The following is an 18,567-nucleotide window of genomic DNA, read 5'->3' on the forward strand; positions in this document are numbered from 1 at the left end:
GTGACTGTGTTGCAGCATGTGGTTAATCTAGCTGAACTAGAAAAGCAGGCGTTGAAACGGCCAAAACTACATTTCCCATGATTCTCTGCTGTCATGTGGGCGAAAGAGGCTAAATCGATGAAGAGGGGCTAGTTGGCATTACTTAATTTAAACCTTGATTTTATCAAATTAATATCACAGTTTATGACTTTGTAAAATATCCCAATGATTTAAAAACATTTTGTTATCTAAACGACGTGTACACTTTGGACGAACTGTTGTTGTCAAGCAAGAATCATCTAAAATAAGGTAACTTAAATTTTGTATTAGCAAACCCAGCTAACTATCTCTGTTAGCTTAATACGAAATATGAAGAGGCAGCGATAAAATATTAGCTTTCGTCATTTAGCGTAGAACTATTTCTATATTTTGTTGTATTTAATTGTTCGTTTTCATTTTATTTATGTATGTGGCATTTGAGGCAATTTCATGTTCTATGTAGCGTTAATCTGCTATTTTTAATCCAGCTAACGTGAGTTTTAGGTCGTCATTTTCACAAGATGCAGCTCTCCCCGCTGTCTGTTACCGATAGATCAGCAGTTTTGTTTTGCTCTGTAGCTATGTTTTCTTTCCTCCGATTTAAAAAAAAACAAAAAAAAAAACTGTTATAACAGTCGTACTGTGTTACTGTTTTCCCAGTGGAGACATCAAGCGAATGAGAGACTACCAGAGAGAAACAATGATGGTGTTTGAACTGCCAACACACTAAGTTCTCCGAGACAAGACATCTGATGAAAAATTACTGCAACATTACAGATCGTAAGAGTCTTTATGTTGTAAATGGTGGCTAAATTAGAGCCTACACTTGAAACTGCATGAGTGAAAACGCTCGCTTTTTTCTCACTAGTAGTCAAATCTTGGTTTCGGTTTGAAATTAACCACATGTCCTATTGTCAAACAGCTTATAATCAGACAATTTTTTTTTTTGGTTGCTTCCATGCCCTGTCGGACGCTTTGGTGGCTTCATCGGGGGTTACTTTTGGGGCCAAACACTGTTTAACCCTACGTAACTTGTACAGGATGAAAATGTCATGTAAAAGATGCAGACGTTTTTTTAAAGATACTAACTATGTCAAGCTGAATGCCAGGGAAATCTGTACAAAATCAGAGATGAAACGATGAGCTGATCGAGAGAGTTAATCGACATATATTTTGATAATCAGTTAATCATTGAATTCATTTTTTGAGCAAAAATGCCTAAATTTAAAGGTTTCCAGCCTCTCAAATGTCAGTATTTGAAGGTTTCCTCGGTCGTCTTTCATAGAACTAAAACTGAATATTTTTGGACCAGTGGCCGCGTAATTAACCAAAAAATTCATCAGTAGTATTCGCTAATGAAAATAATCTTCCATCCACTGATTATCAGAATTTTTGATACATTTCTAACTGATTAATCAACTGAATAATTATTTCAGCTCTACTGATTTGATTTTAAGATTTTTATGGTAATAATTTATCTTTTTTTAAATGTATTTATTTATTTCTACAGCCGGCATGGAAGACAAGGCAAATGGCTCTGTTGACACCAAGAGGTATTATCTCCAACTAGTGTAGAACATTGTTTATTGAAAGCTTTGAAAGAAAGTGTTAATTTGCTGTTACATTTCAGTGTGCATGCACATCAAGTTGAATCCATTCACTGTGACCCCACAGCCCAGTGGAGAACGGTCAGATGCCGGACCCTGCCAACTGGGGGGTCGCCGATGTCGTCAATTACTTCAAAGCAACAGGGTTCGAGGAGCAAGCCACGGCTTTCCAAGATCAGGTTGGTGTGCTCTTCCTGCTCAAAATTCCTGTCACCTGATGAAAACAACCTAGGATGTCCATCAAATATTTCTCTGTCCACCTGAAAGGAAATCGATGGTAAGTCCCTGCTCCTGATGACACGTAACGACGTGCTGACGGGGCTGTCGATAAAGCTTGGCCCTGCGCTGAAGATCTATGAGTATCACGTGAAGCCGCTGCAGACTCAACACCTGAAGAGCAACGCCTCGTAGCATCGCGGGCCATCCCAACACCCACCTCAGTGACAATCATCGTGTCAGGAGACCCCAGGTTAGCTGCAGCTTCACAAAGACTCCTCTGGCCACAGTGGCACCTTAACAGGATTTGAATGCTGTATGTTTTTATAAAAATGGACCCCAAAAATGGGTTGCACATGGAGTCCACTCAGCTGTTTACCCTTTCAGCCATTCTTATTTCTGCTGCTTGAGATATGTATTTTATTTTATTTTTTCATGTGTGTGTGTTTTATTTAAAAGAAGGAAATTAGGGGCGGTACTCTGCAGGTATGGTTTTTTTTTGTGTGTGTTTGTGCGTGTGTGTTTGTGCGTGTGTGTTTGTGCGTGTGTGTGTGTGTGTGTGTGTGTGTGTGTGTGCGTGTGCGCAAAGTGAATTAACCTAAATTGGTTTGTTGTTTTTTTTTAAAGTATTTGTATATAAGATGATATATAGTTAAAAACTGTGTATGTTCTGTCGTACCTGAACAGATTGATACATGGAGAAAACTATTCTGGTGCATCCCATTTTGCCCTAAAATCATTTTTTATGCTCTAAACGGTGCAGCTGAGTCTATGAGTCGTCCCTAGCATGTAACAATGAAGCATTTTGTTTTCCCAGACACCAGGAGCCAACCAAAAGCCTCTTTGTTCCTGCACACCTACATTATCCAGGCTTGAGGCTCCTCATATGAAAATATTTATCTGTATATATTCTTTTTATGTTCCTAACTGTGGTGCTTTCAGCATTGTCGCACAGACAACTGTATTGAAGTGTGTATGACCAATGTATATGTGCAACATAACACTGGAGTTTGAATATCCGAATCAAAGATTTTCAATAAATGGTGCTCTTTTCTCACCAAAGAACAATATTAGTTTATAAGTTTATTGATTCTGGTTTTCTTTTATTTAATTTAATTTACTAACATTCACATTACATGGTCAAATTATTTAATCATGTTTAGGAAATCTTGAGTTGTAGTTGTAATTATGACAAAAATATTTGGGTCATATCAAGGTAATTTTTGTTTTCCGAACTTGAGTATGACTTAATGTGTAAAGGTTAATATGTTGATCACAGCAGCAGCTTTTTCTGGATTTGTGTCGGTGTCTTCACAGCTTTGCTTGCTGTTTCCTGCGCACTATCCCTGCAATGTTCCCTGAGGGGTTATCCAGGGGAAGAAGTACCTGTGAGGGGAAAAAGAATAGAATAATATATCCAATAATCCCATGAGTAAGCAACTTGACAGATTCATTGAAATCAAAACTCACCTCATCTTGGTTGTCAATGCCCATTTTTGCCATGTTTACTGTGAAGTAATGCTGGTTGGGCATGACGATCTCTATTTCATCCACCTGAAAGACAGAATTCTTACTTCACAGCCTGAGTTTTCCGAATAAACCTGTTATATACTGTATGTGGCGTAGTATTGAACTTAAAATATTTGTAATAATGTGTTTGTGTGTGCTCAAGTATGAATGTAGAGAAAAGTACAGATGACAAGATTATTCCATGCAATAATGTTAATGTTTTTCTCTTTTTTCAATAGGTAAATGTTAGTTTTTATGTACATTTCAGAACCAGTGACACAGATTTAAACTCACGGACTGCTAAAATAGCTTATGTAACCACAAATGGTTGCGAAGTGATAGTGAGTGTATTGATCACATGATCTAAATATGGGCCTACCTCAGGAACTCTGGCCAGGACCAGAACCTGTGTCTCATAAAGGGTCTTCTGCACAGAAGGTGAGAATTCTCCACAATTGTAGGGGCCCGCAAACTTCTCAATAATTGTCTCCTTCACGCACCTCCTACAAGGGTGGTGATGTGATGATCATTAGATGTTTCAAGATTCCTGATGCACATCTCATTCATTTGACACAGGAGAGATTTTCTTCTGTTTTGTGTTTTTCCTCCTCTTTGGCAGATAAAGACTCCATCATTGATACCTCCAACTACCACGTTTAGTGAATGCAAGTCTTGAACAGATAATTACCATGCAACGTCATAGTCGACATCCTGAACCTGGTTGTAGCACCACCTAGCGTAGACAGAGGTGCAGAAACACCTGTCTTTGGTCTCTTGCAGAGTAGTGAAGCGGTCTCGTAAGAAACCCTCAAAACCAGACTGGGTAGTTTTCAGCACCTTCATGCTCTTCACCCCACTGTGAACCACTGGGATGCCTGTGTGTGACACAGAAGCAGTGGGTATGGAATAATAAGAAACATTATTAAGCTTTCTGACAGTTTGTAAAGTAGCACAGGAGGGACACATGACAGCCAGACTTACCACTGGACTCATTAAAATACAAAATGGAGCTCATCACAAGACTATAATCAGCAGCATCACTGACATGCAGCATTGACAAGCGTTTAGCCATAGTTTTATCTCCTTTCCTTTGCAGCGCACATTAAAGGATTTAATCAACAAGCTTCAAGACTTCAAACTGGACATACTGTAGATCACACCACACACAGCATCCTCACATCACTATTCACATGTATACTATCTACTGAGCTAGGGTAGATTTTTAAGTCATCTCAGGGGAAAAAAAAAAAAATTTATATATATATATATATATATATATAAATTGAATTATGTTTTTAAAAATATTCAATTCAAATACTGCCTGTGTGTGTGTGTGTGTGTGTGTGTATGTCAATGTGTTGGCTGTGCTTACCATTGAGATTCTGTTCAACATCGCAGAAGCGATAAGCCTCTGGGCTGAAGATAAATGCATGAGCATGCTCCTCCCCATTCTGAGAGAGAAAAAAAATCGGCATGTCAGTCCATCACAATTTCACACTCATTTATGACAACCGGAATAAAATTCAAGTTGGATGGTGGATATTTCAACTACTGATGAGGCGCATCGCGGATGAGTGTGGTCAAAAGTGTGCCCTGTTGCGCCTGTAACTACACCCAACGGTGATGTCACAGGGTGTTGGAGTACACCTGTACATCAGTGCAGCAAGGTGAGAAGTTAATCCACTGAAGGTCAGCAAAAACAAGATTTTCAGGGATGCTCAAGTTACTCTTTAAATGGTTTGAAATAAAAGATACTATACTTACAAGATTACAAGTAATTTGTTTTCCATCAGAAAGGCACACTCTTGTGTTTTGTTCAGGACTGATCACTGAATCCTGTAATTTACCTTCTCCAACCTTCTCCAGGGGGCCTCCTCCATGTAAACTTTGGCCCTCAACACATGGTTGAAAGAGGTCAGGAAATGATTACAGATATCCAGGGAAAACTGCTCGATGGTCTTTACCTGAACAGATGCGTATCACATAAAAAGAAGAGTGACAGGCTGCAAGTAAAACAATCTAAAAAAAAAAAGTCTCAGTAATATGAGAAGCAGTGTTATCTAAGATGAATGGGAACACAAAGTAGGGGAAATTTGAGCGGAAATCCTAACTGGACAAAATTTTAACAGGTTATGTTTACCTTTGATGTTATGTCATCAGTGTGTGTTTGAGCTGTGGGTAAACAGGGGTCTCTTGCGAAAGTTTAGTGAGGTAAAAGAATTGCCCTGTTAGGAGTCTCCCTGTCAAGTGAATGATAAAGCTGTTTTTTCTATTTCCCTGTACTAGCGCTCTATTAACTGTTTTGGGATCGTGACATTAAATGTAATATCTCTGTACTTTCTTTAACTTTTAAAATTCAGAGTACAATTTATTCAGTATCTAGTAAGTTAACAGTAAGTAGAAGCACAAGCACTGTGCATTGCCATCAGTCTTGTGGAATCTCTCTTGACCTCAGACGTCTGTGTAGCTGCTCCTAGTTATCTAAAGTTGGATGTCAAAGAACTTGATTCTATATATTTTTATATTTATATTTATATTTAGGCCCTGTGAAACAAATTTCACTCCTCAATGATGTTTTAGTTCATTTTAATTTTTGTCTACAATAACATGATACCTTTCAACCAAAATTGCTAACACCATCAAATTTGCCCTTTTTCACCTCTGTAATGTCCCATAGCAAGAATTAAGCCATTTCATAGCATTGACGGACTCTGAAATTTCATAATTTGCAGACTTCACTACTGTAATGTCCTTCTCATTGGTTTATATACTTCCCTAGTAAAAAAAAAAGAAAAGAAAAAAAAGTTTGTTCAAAACACTCCTGTTTGAAAATATGACTATATAATACCAGTTTCAGCCTCTCTACATTGGCTGTGCTAGGGCTCTTTATGACATATTAAATATTACATTATCTAATTTCAGCCATACTTAATGAGCATAATCCTGTTAAGATTTTTTTCATCTTCTCAGATTTAAATATTATATGTACTTTTGGAAATTTTAATTTGTAAATCTCGATGACTTGCAGAGTCGAGTTTTCTCCTTATGCCTTACCATGAATCCTGGGACCTAATTGAAATTCTTCATTATTTTTCTGTGGATAGTAATTGTTGTCTATGGAATAACATAAGTGTTGTGATGAGAGGGAATTTGATGTGTTGCCCTTATTCACACCATATAGGGTGTGTAATGTGTATCTTCTGCCCTGCTTGAGGTTACAAGCTGCTGGTGGGTGACCTACCCCCTTGTGCTTGGCCAGAGCATGGACGGTGTTCTTGATGGTGTCAGTGGGGATGATGTCTGAGTTGTCGCCAGTTAGATAATCCTTGCGTGATTTGAGCGTAAGCTCCACGTCAGCCTTTAGCTCGATGATGGAGTGGTGGCTCCCCTTTCTGTTGATAACAAGCACCTTCACGGCGTTCTTGCCATAGCCTGTTTGCACAAACTCCACATTCTGCGCACATAAGGGACAGATTACTGGTAACAGGTCTTTTTGTGCCATGAGTACCCATTTTTCTGATATTCTAAACTAAAGATTTACTTTAATTGCTGTATCTGTATTACTTGATTGTCTTCCTCTTCTTTCCTCTGAAGTTTGGTAATCTGTGTTATCTGTGTGCTTTTTGTATAGTATTTTGTAGTATTTCATTTAATGAGGAACTGTTCCCTCGAATTTTTTTTGCACGACTTACTTTCCACATTCCAACATTAATTCATCTCTGTGAATTACTACTAAAACTGGTCTTAAGATAGTACTATAATATCAAAAATAAAATATACAACACGTGAATTCATCAATATGCTTCTATAAAGGAGAAATGAAAATAATGCACATGTATACTGTGCATTATTATGTGCATATACTTTCTCAAAGAGGATCAGTAAATGCAGTCTTAACATGATAATTTAATATCCACTGTGTGAGGAGTAAGACATGTAAAACTAAAGCTGTATTGACAGAATTATTTTAGCATTAGTGGTTCACAATTCTAGCATCTGCAGATCATGGTTTGGTCCTGTGGTCGTTGACCCCAAAAATGAGGCAGAATCTAGTGCTGAATCATTTAAGGTAGCCTCCAATAATCACAAAAAGTTGATCATGTTCAGTCGTTTAAGAAAAAATATTCCTGTGTAAAACATAATGACTGTTACCTGATTTAGAACAGTTGCCATGGTGTCTTCCATTCCTTTACCTATTGTCTTTCTGGTGTCAGTCTCTGTCCCATGTCCAGCGAAAGGGTATCTGTACTGATGGAGGGGGCTTTTGTAGAGAGGGTGGTGCTACCTTTGAACTCGGGCGATAGGAAGTTTTGTTAGGTAAAGTTTAAATGTGTGTTTGCACTCACAGACAAATATTTTGTCTTGCTTTATCACATAGAAAACCCAAACTACATTTTTTAAATACAGATCTTTTTGTTGTGTTTTATTCCGATCCGCCTGGTGTTTTATCACAGTGGAGTTTTATCTCCACTCTTCGCTTTCTCATAGCTCCAGTCAGTCTGGTTACATTTTGAGATGAAATAGCTGAGACACCCTGCACAGACATGAATATTCTGCACCTCATAAGTGTGTGCACGTCTAAATTCTGAAATAATGTGAGATCCAAAGGTCTATTCAGAAGCACACATAATGCTAATACCACAATTCTAATAATGCCCCCTTTATAAAGACTTGATAAATATTCACTAATGGCTTTATTAAAGATCATTTGCTAATGTTCCACAGATAAGTTGTGAGGCTTTAATCAGAGCAAGTTTGGTGTTTCCAGTTTGTGAAAAAGCAATGGATGTATGTTGTATACTTGCTTGACAGTCTATTTTGGTGCCATCATATCTGAAAATGTGAAAATGTATTGTTCCAGCCAATACATTTTACTGAATTAATAATAGTCAAGAGGACAGTCCGCCGATACAGTTTATACAGATGTGTGTCACACGTGGGTACCAAAAGTGATAAATATCACTCCCAATTCAGTTGTTTATTTCACATTTTAATTCACTATCTCTAAAAACAATATTCCCTTGTGAATAAAGGTTGGCGGTGGAAAGTAACTAAATACATTTACTCAAGCACTGTACTTAAGTACAATTTTAAGGTACTTTCATTTTCTGCTACTTTATACTTCTACTACACTACAATTAATTGGGAACTGTTTTTCATCATCTGCCCTTTGTGTGACTCTTTGAATTCTCTTTATTTCCTATTTTACATTGAAATTACACCCTTATGTGTCGGTTGGTTGTTTTACTTCCTCGTCTTTGTTTTGTTTTTTTTCGCTTCTATGATTGTCTGCCCTGTCCTGCTTTGTTTCACCTGTTCCCAAAAGTGACAGTACGAACTGACCAAAATGTGGACCCAGGAGACCAACTCCTTTGTAGCCTGTCATTTACCTGGGAGGATTTTGACGTGTCCAAGGACAGTTTTCTTTACGGGGACTTTGTCTTCATTAAGTGTTCTGTGGAGTGTTCCACTGTTCTGTGGAGGCATGATCCAAAATTAGCCAAGCAGACAGCCTTTTTCTGGTGGACATTCCACTCCAACCCTGCTGTGTGTCCTGTTCATCCTGAGCCAGTCACCTCAATCACCTGTCCACTCATGTCTCATGCCTCCCAGCCAGCTTCTCAATCAGCTAGCATCAGGCCTGCTAGTCCCCAGCCAACTAACCTCCAGCACGCTGGCCTCTACTCTGTTAGCCACCACCCAGCCCCCCAGTCAACTAGTCTCCAGCCTAACTCCTAGTTGGCTAGGTTCCAGCCTGCTAGCTTCCATCCTGCCTCCCAGACGGCTTACTTTCCGGCCTGCTAGCCTCCAGCCAGCACCCCAGTCGGCCAGCCTCCAGCATGCTAGCTTTCAGCCTACTCTACAGCCGATTCAGCTCGGGTACATGAGCCTGCGGTCTTCTTTTGCTTAGTCAGTTAGCCATCTCCCTGTTCCTGCTCCCTTGTGAACCAGCTTCCTGTCTGATCCTGACCCTGAGCAGTCACCTTTCTTCGAGATTCATCTGGCTATTGCCCCAAGACATGTAAGGTTCGGAGCCCCATAGAAGGAAGCACAGGTCACGGAGATGTCAATCCTCCAAGCTGCCCAGCATCACAGACCTTCAGCTGCCAAGTGCCACGATTGACACCCAGCTGGACCCCGAGTCAGTTCCTGAGCCAGCCATCCCTGCCGATGTCTCATCTGTTCCTGCATCAGGGGTCCCGGCTTACGCCCCGCCAGTTCCTGAGTCGGCCCTCCCAGCTGACATCCTGTATTTTCACGAGAAGCCCTTCCCAGTTGACATCAAGCCTGCTCCAGGTTTCCAGTCGACAGCCTGGATGACATCTACCCCTGTGTCAGTCATCCCTGCTGAAGCCCGGTTTGCTCCTACGCCTGTGTTCCCAGCCAACGCCAAGCCTGCTCCTGATCTCCAGCCGCCTGCATCCTGTCCTGCACCCTAACTCGACCTGCAACTGAATGTTCTGGTACTGGCTATCTCACCAGACCCCCAGTCTCTTCGCCATTCTCCAGAGCAGTCCTGCCTGAGGAACCAGCCTCCGAGTTCTCAGTCGGGGTTTCTCTCTAGGCCTCTTCCTCGGCTAGGGGAGATCCCACCTTCGCCATCGCCTCCTTCCTTGGGATCCAAGGAGATCCCGCCTTCGCCACTGTTCTCTAGAGGGATCTTGCCTTCATTGCCACCTGACAGAGTGGTCCTGCCTTCGCCCCGCCTTCGTCTCCGCCCTCGTACTGTCACAATCTGCCCTCTGTGTGAGTCTCTGACCTCTCTTTATTTCCTGTTCTACATTGAAATTACTCCATTTTGTGTCAGTTCTTTGTTTTACTTCCTGTCTTTGTTTTTTTCCCATTTCTGTGATTGTCGGCCACGGCCCTGATGTGTTTCACCTGCTCCCAATTACCCTTACCTCCCCTGCATATGTAAGTCTCTGTGTTCCCTTCACTCCTTGTCAGTTCATCTGCGTATGGTCCCTCGGGTTCTTCTTGTGCTGTTTAGTTTCTTATCTGACTTACTACCTGCGTGGGATTATCTGTTTTGTTCCTGGTTTAGTTCTTTAGTTTTTCTCATGTTTATTTTTCCTGTTTGCCGTGTTCCTGGATTCCTGTTGGCCATCTCGTTCACTCGACTGACTGTAAGCGTAGTTAACTTACTGTTAAATTCTTCACTGCTTCTACTTGCCTTCGTGTGTGTTTGCATTCAACTGTTCGAGGCCCAAAGAGGTAAAATATTACTGAGGTAATATATGAGAAAATTCCAAAACTTGATTCAAAACTTATGTAGCAGAACTTTGTTTTTTCTTCTTTTCTACCCCATCAATCCTTTCATGACCCCTCAGATTTATCTCTGATCTTTTTGAGGGGCCTGAACCGTACGTCAAAAGCAACTGGACTGAAATACCTAGCTGCATATAACTTAAAAGCTGCTCAAGCAACTACAACAGTAAAATGCTGGTTACACATTGATACATCAATATTAACAATCTCATAATGTCACCGAAATAATGTCATAATATACCAGTCACGGGGGTCATTTAACTGCACAGTAAGTACTTCTAATTTTAATACTTGAAGTAAATTTTGCTGATAATGCTTATGTATTTTTACTGAAGTAGGATTTTGAATGCAGGACTTTTACTTCTAATGATGTTTAGAGGAAGTGACTGTATGCCCTGATTATTTCAACTTTTTCTTTAAATAAAAGTTAGAACAAGCAATTGCAAAAGGAAGGGGTTTTTCTCTTAGGTTAAATTTAATCATCCACAGAAACTTGAATAAATTCTCTCACATTTACATGTTTTATAATGTTTACTTTCTCATGCTGTGTTTCTCTATGTCAGGACTTTACAATTGAACTGTTTTACTGTCATGTTTTACTTCTTCACCACTGAATATTGGACTTGTTTCCCATTTTGAAACTAAACTTGAAAACAAAGATTACAAAAAGGTAACTGTAAAATTCAAGTGTTAGTGACTTACTTAAATTTAATCTCAACTTCTAAAATATGCCTATCATTTAATTCATCACCCCAATCAATGACAACGTACAAATAGAATACAAAGTCAGATGAAAGTCTTTAATTTCCCAGCTCTCCTGCAGTTCCACTGTGAGATCATTTTTTTTGACCACATGGTTTCCAGCTCTGTGGTCGGCAGTTCCGTCGCAAATAAAAGATGACGGAGGTTGTACTGAGAAACTCCCAGGTGTGAACGGGTACAACACCTTGAAGACAAAATAGACAGGGAAAAAATACGAAAAAACTATCACTGGATAAGCAAAGTAACATTATATAGACTCAAGGTTCTTACACACTAAGAGCCTGTCAAAACATCCAAACATCTAACTTATTATTGCACCTATAAACCCACACAATCCCTTCAGTATTCCCCTATCATGTGATCACATCTTATGACTTCCTCTTTTGCATGTGCTGGCAGATATCCTCTTTCTTTCAAAGTTACTCTATCACAAAGCACACAACCCAACAACAGATTTCAGATTCCCTTATTACGTTCACTGCCGAGTTCACTTCAGATGTAGGAGTCGTTCAGGATGGCCACACACCTCAGTTTATGCTTCCAGATTGCTGTCATGTTTTTCGGTTGGAGAGTGTGTCGTACTGACATTTCCTGTAGAAATGAAGCTGGTGAGCCTGTTGATTGGTGAGTCGATACTATACGTGAAAATATACTGACAAGAATTAAGCTTTAATGGTTACAATAGTTACACTACTGTGTCTTTTGGCAGGTAAACAAACTATATCGTTGGTACTGTTTTTTGATACATTGAGGCATGAAATTTATATAAAAATGTATAAATCATTCTTTAGATATTCCAGAGATGTCCAGTTTTGTAAATACAAAAAGTGTATTTCTCTCTCCATCTGCTGCAGGTTTATCATCTACAAGCTGCCCAGGTATAAGATTGGCGAGGTCGGCAGTGGGGTGGACTACATGTACCTGGACTCCTCGGAAGAGAACTGGCAGATGAGTAAATTCATGGTTAACATCAGTCAAGGAGCTATAGGGAACACACTGAACCAGCTTTACATGGGAAAGGCCTACAAAGTGAGATTATGTCCCTGTTCTTTACATGCCTTTTATACACTGATACCTGTGTATAGGAAGATAGAGACCCTTGTGGCTTTAATCAAACTTAACAGAGCCCTATGTTGGTGCCAGTTTTCTGTGTAGACGCTCTTTTGCTTTCTATGGGGAACTAAACCAAAGTTGGAAATTAACAAGCTTCCCCAGCCAGATGAAGTAAATAACACAGTCCTTCCCCATGCCATATACTGTTTTTTTATAACGCAGATTTACACTGCCTTACGTATGATATTTTTGATTCTAGCATTTTTACAATGTTTGTTAATTTTACCGCAAACAAGTAAAAAGGAAAAAAATAATTATAAACAAAAGTGGTAGGAAAAACAAAATGAAGTATACTGTATATAAAGTGGGAAAATATGTAGAGACGAGAATCTCCACATACAGAAACTATAAAAAAAAAAAAAATCTCATTGATCGACCATCCATGTTGAGTAATCACTTAGTCCATCGGTTTAATATTGAACTGATTACAGTTGAATCTGTATTTTATCACTCTACATCTGCCTCCTCTAACAATGAATTCCTCCTTATTTTAATGTTGTGGACCATATATTTAAACCATCAGGAAAATGAATATGACCGAATTTTTAAAATAAAGAAAAAAAACTGAAAGGAAAACAATTTAAAGTTTAGATATAGCCATAGTTGGACATATAAATATTACCAAGTGTGGCTATATATAATATAATATATTTATTTGCTGTCAATATGAAGCTATAGCCAGAAGTTGGTTTGCGTAGCTTAGCATTAATACTGGAAATGGGGGGGGGGGGACAGCTAGCCAGGCTCTGTCCAAGGCTAATAAAATCAGCCTACGAGCACCTCTAAAGCTCACTAATTAATACACTGTATCTCATTTGTCTAACCCATACAAAAACTGAAGTGTAAAAATGATAAGTTGTGGTTTAACGGGGAATGTACCAGACTATTTCTTGGCCAGGAACACTAACTTCCCGAAGTCAACCAGAGAGAGAGAGACTGGTAACAGGATTTTCTTACCTTCAGACAGAGCCAGGCTAGCTGTTTCCCCTGCTTCCAGTCTTTGCACTAAAATAAACTGACCAGCTGTTGGCTATAGACGTATATTTACTGGACAGATATGAGACTTTGATTCTGTCATCTAACTCACAGCAAGAAAGCGAATAAATGCATTTCCCAAAATGTCGAACTATTCCTTTAAGAAATGAATAGCATTTGTACTGTATGTAGAAAATAACTGAAATGTTAAAGAAAAAAGAAAAGTCACATTGCAAAAAATGTACTCCATATATTGATGTATGTATAAAACAAGTTTTTCCGTCAGTCTAACAGCTCAGTCTACGCACTCTACAATGATGCTCCGCCAGTCCTGGATTACATCCAAGGATATGGACACACTAAAGGTACAGTGGATTATGAAACAAGACTAGGTCAAAACTTAGTAAATGGCTGGAACACCCTTTATCCGTTTGCTTCTCTCCTACTCTCTATGCTCACACAAACAGTAATCTAATACAGCCAAATTCCCGATGTTCTCCTTTACATATTTTTCTGTTTCTGTTGTCAGACAAGGGAACAAGTATAAAATAACGACTGAAACACAGCCCATTAACTACATGTTAACTAGCCGTCACTTCCAAGCCATTTTTCAAGCCGCTGGTCAGCACTTATTTTCTAACTGCGACGTCATCGGACAAATTCACAACACACATAAGTTAAAGGCGGCTGTACTGTCATGTCATTTCATTTCGTATTTACTTGTAAAATGATCCCTCAGAGAGAAAGTTAGAAGCTCATTCACGTCTATGCAGTTGCTGCGTGCTCAACCGAAACAGACACCTAGAGAGGTGTGCTTGCGGACGGAAAGCCTGGCCTCGCACTCGCAGGGCAAAGTCAATAGCAACTCTCTTCTATGGAAAGTAGCTAAGGTTAGTCAAAAAGTTGCTAGATTTGTCGCTAAGTGTTTTTGTGGAAATAAGGTCACTAAACGGGTGTGAAAAGTCTGTAAATGTAGCGATAAAGGTGCTAAGTTGGCGGTACTGCCTGTGAATGCCCTCCTGAAGACATAATAGAAACTGTTTCCGACCATTCATTTTGAAAGAGCAACAGCCAATGGTGTAACGGCAGCACCCAGTCACATGGCATTCGGCTGACCAATGGTGTAACTTTATCACTCAGTCAGTCAGTCATGACGTTCGCGTTTATAGGGCTGTCCCTGCCGTTGCTGTCCAGCCAAAAATCCAGCCTAGTTTTCGCTAGTTTTGGCTGAACCCGGTTCAGTCTTTTTGAAGAGAGGGCAACTGGACAACAACCTCAATAATGTTAACATACAATAAACTCAATGACTTGTTTGTGTGCATCCTGCAGGGGTACTGCTCTTTGACCACTCTCAAGGTTTCTGGCTCTCGCACAGCATTCCCCATTTCCCCTCGTTCCCTGAGAGCGGCTACCTTTACCCCTCCTCTGGCAAAGTCAATGGCCAGACCGCTCTGTGCGTGACCTACCAGTATGAACAGTTTCTCCATATAGGTGAGTGAACACTCATGGCCTGACATATTTCTGCTCTGTACACATCCCACTTTTCACCTTTCAAAATTCTCTATTTGCTGAAAACAAGACAACATTTACACTGCGACCTGGCCTTTTGTAAGACCTTCAGTGGCTTGTATGCATTCTATTAATTCATGACTCCAAGTTTAAACACATCTGAAAAGTATTTGTCCAATGATGTTTTAAGTTTGAGGTTTAAGGGTCCCCTCAACTCAAATATCCAGCACGCAACAGTGAAGACATCCTGTGTCCAGCAGTTAAATTTGAAATGAAACCTATTAGCAAATTTATAGATTCTTGATTTTTCAATAAGGGAGAAGGACCATTTGTAATTTTAGGATTTTTTAACAAGATATATTTTTGGGGGAAAAGACACTCATTGTTATTAGAGTGCATTTATTTGTCATAAAACATGTCTGGTTTGGGTCTTTGGAGGATTTTTCCAGAGTTTCCCAGGGCAGTAAGAAACACAGAAACACTATGACCAATGCTGCTAATCAATGTTGTCGACAGTGTATCTGCACTGATAAGAGGATTCGACTGATGTAGAGTCTCGACAGCTGATGTTTATGTTCTTGTATTGTATTGCGATGCTTTGCGTGATGTGTGCTTTAAGTTTTACCAATTAAGAGAGATTTTAATATTTCTTTAAAGAACCACATCCACATTAGGGGAAATCCAGGTGCTAGCCATCAACCACACAGAAAGACAAGAAAATGGAAGTCTGTCTTGTTGATGAAATTGACTTTATCAATGAGACTGACTGCTGAGGGTTCCTCTAAGTTGGCCACTACAACTCTGTATTGCTAAGGGGAAAAATCTAGAAAGCATAAAACCTTTAAATAAACAACAGAGCATGACAAAACAATAAAATGAATGTAGAAAAGAAAAGAGTGTTTTATTTAGCTGCGTTCACACAGAGGAACATCCATATTCAGAGAATATCCAGTATCCATTCAAGTCAGTATTGGCTTGATACTGCATATCTGCAAAACAATAATCCAGTTCATCCCTACTAGTTAAGATATAAGCATATTTTTTAAATCAGTTTCATTTACTTTCTGGCTGTTAGAAATACTGTCCATCTTTATGGCAGCCTGTGGTGCGCCCTGTAGTTTTTTCTAACACACGGTAACTCTTATTTCCCTCTTCTTTATGATGCATTCCCCTTTACTACCCCAGCAAAGCAGGTGGTGTACCTTTACCCGCGTTTCTATAACTGCTCTGTACCTGCTGCATTCTCGGATGACCTGCCACAGTTGGCCCAGTTGTGTGAGGGCTCCAAACCGCCGCTGGCATCAGATAAGAGAGTGGAGCAGCTTTTCTCAATCCGAGGGGAAAAGTTTGTCAGTTTTGTCAAATCTGAACGCTTTGTGGATGGTAAAGTATTCTTTGTGTACTGTTGGTTACTTATATTTTGCTTTTTAGACATTTAGTTGCTCCTTTGGTGCTTGTCAAAACGTTATGAAATTTTATGCAAACAAAAGCATCTATCTGCTGTTTTGTTTGCACATTTTGCTTGTCTGCCACAGCCACTCATTATCAGGTTTAGACACACTATCATCTCAGAGCAGCCAAGTGCATGAACACACCCCACCCAAGACCTTCAAAAGTACTCTTTGCTCATCATGTTTTTGACTTATCGATGAGGCAATTTGTAACCCTTATCATATTACTATGGACAGTTGTGTGCAGTTAATTTTCCCTCTCAGATTGTTTCATTTATAGGATTTCTAGAGATCCTGAAAAGGTTAAAAAAACAAAAAAAAGAAAAAAATTTGTACAGTATGAAGGCTATATTTGTACTGTAAAACATCCCAGAGTTTGTTCACAAAATATTCATCACCACACTCATTACAGCATAATCCCACCTCTAAGTACCTGATAGTAACTGATAAATGTTCAATTATAAAAATGAATTTCCAGGTCTGTCCAAAAAGTTTGCATTTGTGTTTCATGGATTTACATCCTAAAAAGACTGTAAATACAAAAGATTTCATGAGCTTGCCATGTTTAATTCTCTTTAGTTGTATATCATGTGAAATGTTCAAATATTATTTAAAACATTAAACCAATTCTAATACATTTTAATAAACAAGTCTACTTTCCTATTTTGAACATAATTTTTTTAATTTTATTTGTAATTAATCCTAATGCAACTGAACTAACCCTCTCACTGGTATACATTCAGATATCTACACGGGCTGGGTGGCTCAGGTCCTGGATGCCGACCTGCTGGTGGAGACCTGGCGGAGGCAAGGTCACGAGCTGCCCTCCAACTGCTCCCTGCCCAAACACGCCCTGAACGTCAAGAGGATTCAGCTTCCTGGATCAGTCCTGTTCCAGTCCCACTACGACCACTCCAAGTGGTGTGTGTCACAGGCTTATGAGGACCAGGTGACCTGCCTGGGGGACCTGAACAGGGAGAGGGCCCAACTGTGGCGTGGCGGGGGGCTGATCTGCACCTTCAACCCCTTGATTTACAAGGCTTTCAGACAGGTGGTGGACTGGTACATTGGCTGTTGAACGAGAGAAAAAGACAGGATGATTGGGATTGTATCAGTCACAGACTTAGTTCTTTAAAAAAATGTTTAATTTGTGTGACTAGATGTGGAAGTTGATCCAGTTAGATCTATATATATATATATATATATATATAATATATAGATAGATAGATAGATAGATAGATGTGTACAGATCTATCACTTCATCCACTTGCATTGTAACACTTATCTGTGTTTATTTGAGTATAAGAAACTGTATCTGCACTTTTTATGACTACATCTAATACTGAAAAAGATCAAAGAGAATGGTGGCCCAAAGGTTAGAGATTGGGATAAATCTGGGTGGGGAAAGTGAGAGAGCAGCACTCGCCCTTCTCCTAATGTCACCTAAGGCTTGGCCTTAAGCAAATGCTTAAGTAAATTCGTTTGGTGAAACTTCTGTGAATGAATCAAGGCCATAATCTCTATCAACATCTAATCTGTATCTATCAAATGTTTTGTTATATTTTGCATGTGGTTGGAGACTGTGACTGCATTTGCCATCATCATGTCTGGGCAGTTTCTACTTTCGAGGAAGATGCATTGGGCTTATAACTGAAGCAGCTGGTGTTTTGGGTAAACAGTGTCACCTAGTGGGTCGGACTGTTACACGGTAGGTGTAGAGTTTTCTCTGTGGATTATTACACAGAGTACATTATGTACGATACTGCTCTTTACACTTAGCTGTTTATTGCAGCCTAAATTCTTATTTTCTTGAAACCACAGGATTAAGGTTATTTCAGAGTCATATTCTCAATACTAACAAAGACATCGGCTGTATTCTGTTTAGTTTAAAGACACAAATTTCTAGAAATTTCCTGAAACAAGGAAAACTGAACTGGTAGCAACTGGAATCCCATTATAATCCAAACCAGCCCTCATCTTGAGATTTTTATATGGTGCATCCTGATGCAATACAGAACTTCCTGTATAAAAAAAAAAAACTAAATCTTTTTGACATGTTCTACTCCAGGATACAATCTTTTGATTCAGTGTGTGATAAAACTGGTTTGACCAGCACAGACAAAGACGACAAACATGTT

The 18,567-nt window shown here is 39.4% G+C and overlaps 4 protein-coding genes across 7 annotated transcripts; 3 read left to right on the plus strand and 1 right to left on the minus strand.

The window, feature by feature from the left end:
- Positions 1 to 83: 83 nt before the first annotated feature.
- Positions 84 to 2,766, plus strand: samd13 (sterile alpha motif domain containing 13). 2 transcript variants are annotated; one of them, XR_005707532.1, is made up of 6 exons: positions 84 to 288; positions 679 to 798; positions 1,529 to 1,571; positions 1,693 to 1,804; positions 1,893 to 2,094; positions 2,659 to 2,766. XR_005707532.1 is itself a non-coding variant. In XM_040127735.1 (5 exons), exons 2-5 carry the CDS (start codon positions 771 to 773, stop codon positions 2,034 to 2,036), a joined length of 327 nt encoding a protein of 108 aa, XP_039983669.1. In that variant the 5' UTR covers positions 84 to 288; positions 679 to 770; the 3' UTR covers positions 2,037 to 2,477. The 2 variants fall into 2 exon arrangements, 1 of the variants encoding a protein (XP_039983669.1); XM_040127735.1 differs by lacking the exon at positions 2,659 to 2,766 and having other exon boundaries at positions 1,893 to 2,477.
- A 70-nt stretch (positions 2,767 to 2,836) lies between these two features.
- uox (urate oxidase) lies at positions 2,837 to 7,573 on the minus strand. Of its 2 annotated transcripts, XM_040127734.1 has the most exons (8): positions 7,503 to 7,573; positions 6,592 to 6,804; positions 5,198 to 5,314; positions 4,723 to 4,801; positions 4,039 to 4,225; positions 3,730 to 3,853; positions 3,312 to 3,395; positions 2,837 to 3,227 (listed from the first exon to the last, which is right to left on the minus strand). In XM_040127734.1, exons 1-8 carry the CDS (start codon positions 7,533 to 7,535, stop codon positions 3,153 to 3,155), a joined length of 912 nt encoding a protein of 303 aa, XP_039983668.1. In that variant the 5' UTR covers positions 7,536 to 7,573; the 3' UTR covers positions 2,837 to 3,152. The 2 variants fall into 2 exon arrangements, with proteins under 2 accessions (XP_039983668.1, XP_039983667.1); XM_040127733.1 differs by having other exon boundaries at positions 6,592 to 7,563.
- A 1,379-nt stretch (positions 7,574 to 8,952) lies between these two features.
- Positions 8,953 to 9,790, plus strand: LOC120790736 (proline-rich extensin-like protein EPR1). Its single transcript, XM_040128558.1, has 3 exons — positions 8,953 to 9,230; positions 9,303 to 9,372; positions 9,431 to 9,790. The coding sequence occupies exons 1-3, from the start codon at positions 8,953 to 8,955 to the stop codon at positions 9,788 to 9,790; spliced, it is 708 nt and encodes a 235-aa protein (XP_039984492.1).
- Positions 9,791 to 11,767: 1,977 nt separating this feature from the next.
- On the plus strand, positions 11,768 to 18,111 carry dnase2b (deoxyribonuclease II beta). Of its 2 annotated transcripts, XM_040127727.1 has the most exons (7): positions 11,768 to 12,005; positions 12,236 to 12,410; positions 13,756 to 13,834; positions 14,799 to 14,960; positions 16,164 to 16,361; positions 17,173 to 17,480; positions 18,009 to 18,111. In XM_040127727.1, exons 1-7 carry the CDS (start codon positions 11,896 to 11,898, stop codon positions 18,081 to 18,083), a joined length of 1,107 nt encoding a protein of 368 aa, XP_039983661.1. In that variant the 5' UTR covers positions 11,768 to 11,895; the 3' UTR covers positions 18,084 to 18,111. The 2 variants fall into 2 exon arrangements, with proteins under 2 accessions (XP_039983661.1, XP_039983662.1); XM_040127728.1 differs by lacking the exon at positions 18,009 to 18,111 and having other exon boundaries at positions 17,173 to 17,598.
- Positions 18,112 to 18,567: the final 456 nt, after the last annotated feature.

The sequence above is a fragment of the Xiphias gladius genome, chromosome 6, assembly GCF_016859285.1.
Source record: "Xiphias gladius isolate SHS-SW01 ecotype Sanya breed wild chromosome 6, ASM1685928v1, whole genome shotgun sequence".
NCBI classification, from domain to species: domain Eukaryota; kingdom Metazoa; phylum Chordata; class Actinopteri; order Istiophoriformes; family Xiphiidae; genus Xiphias; species Xiphias gladius.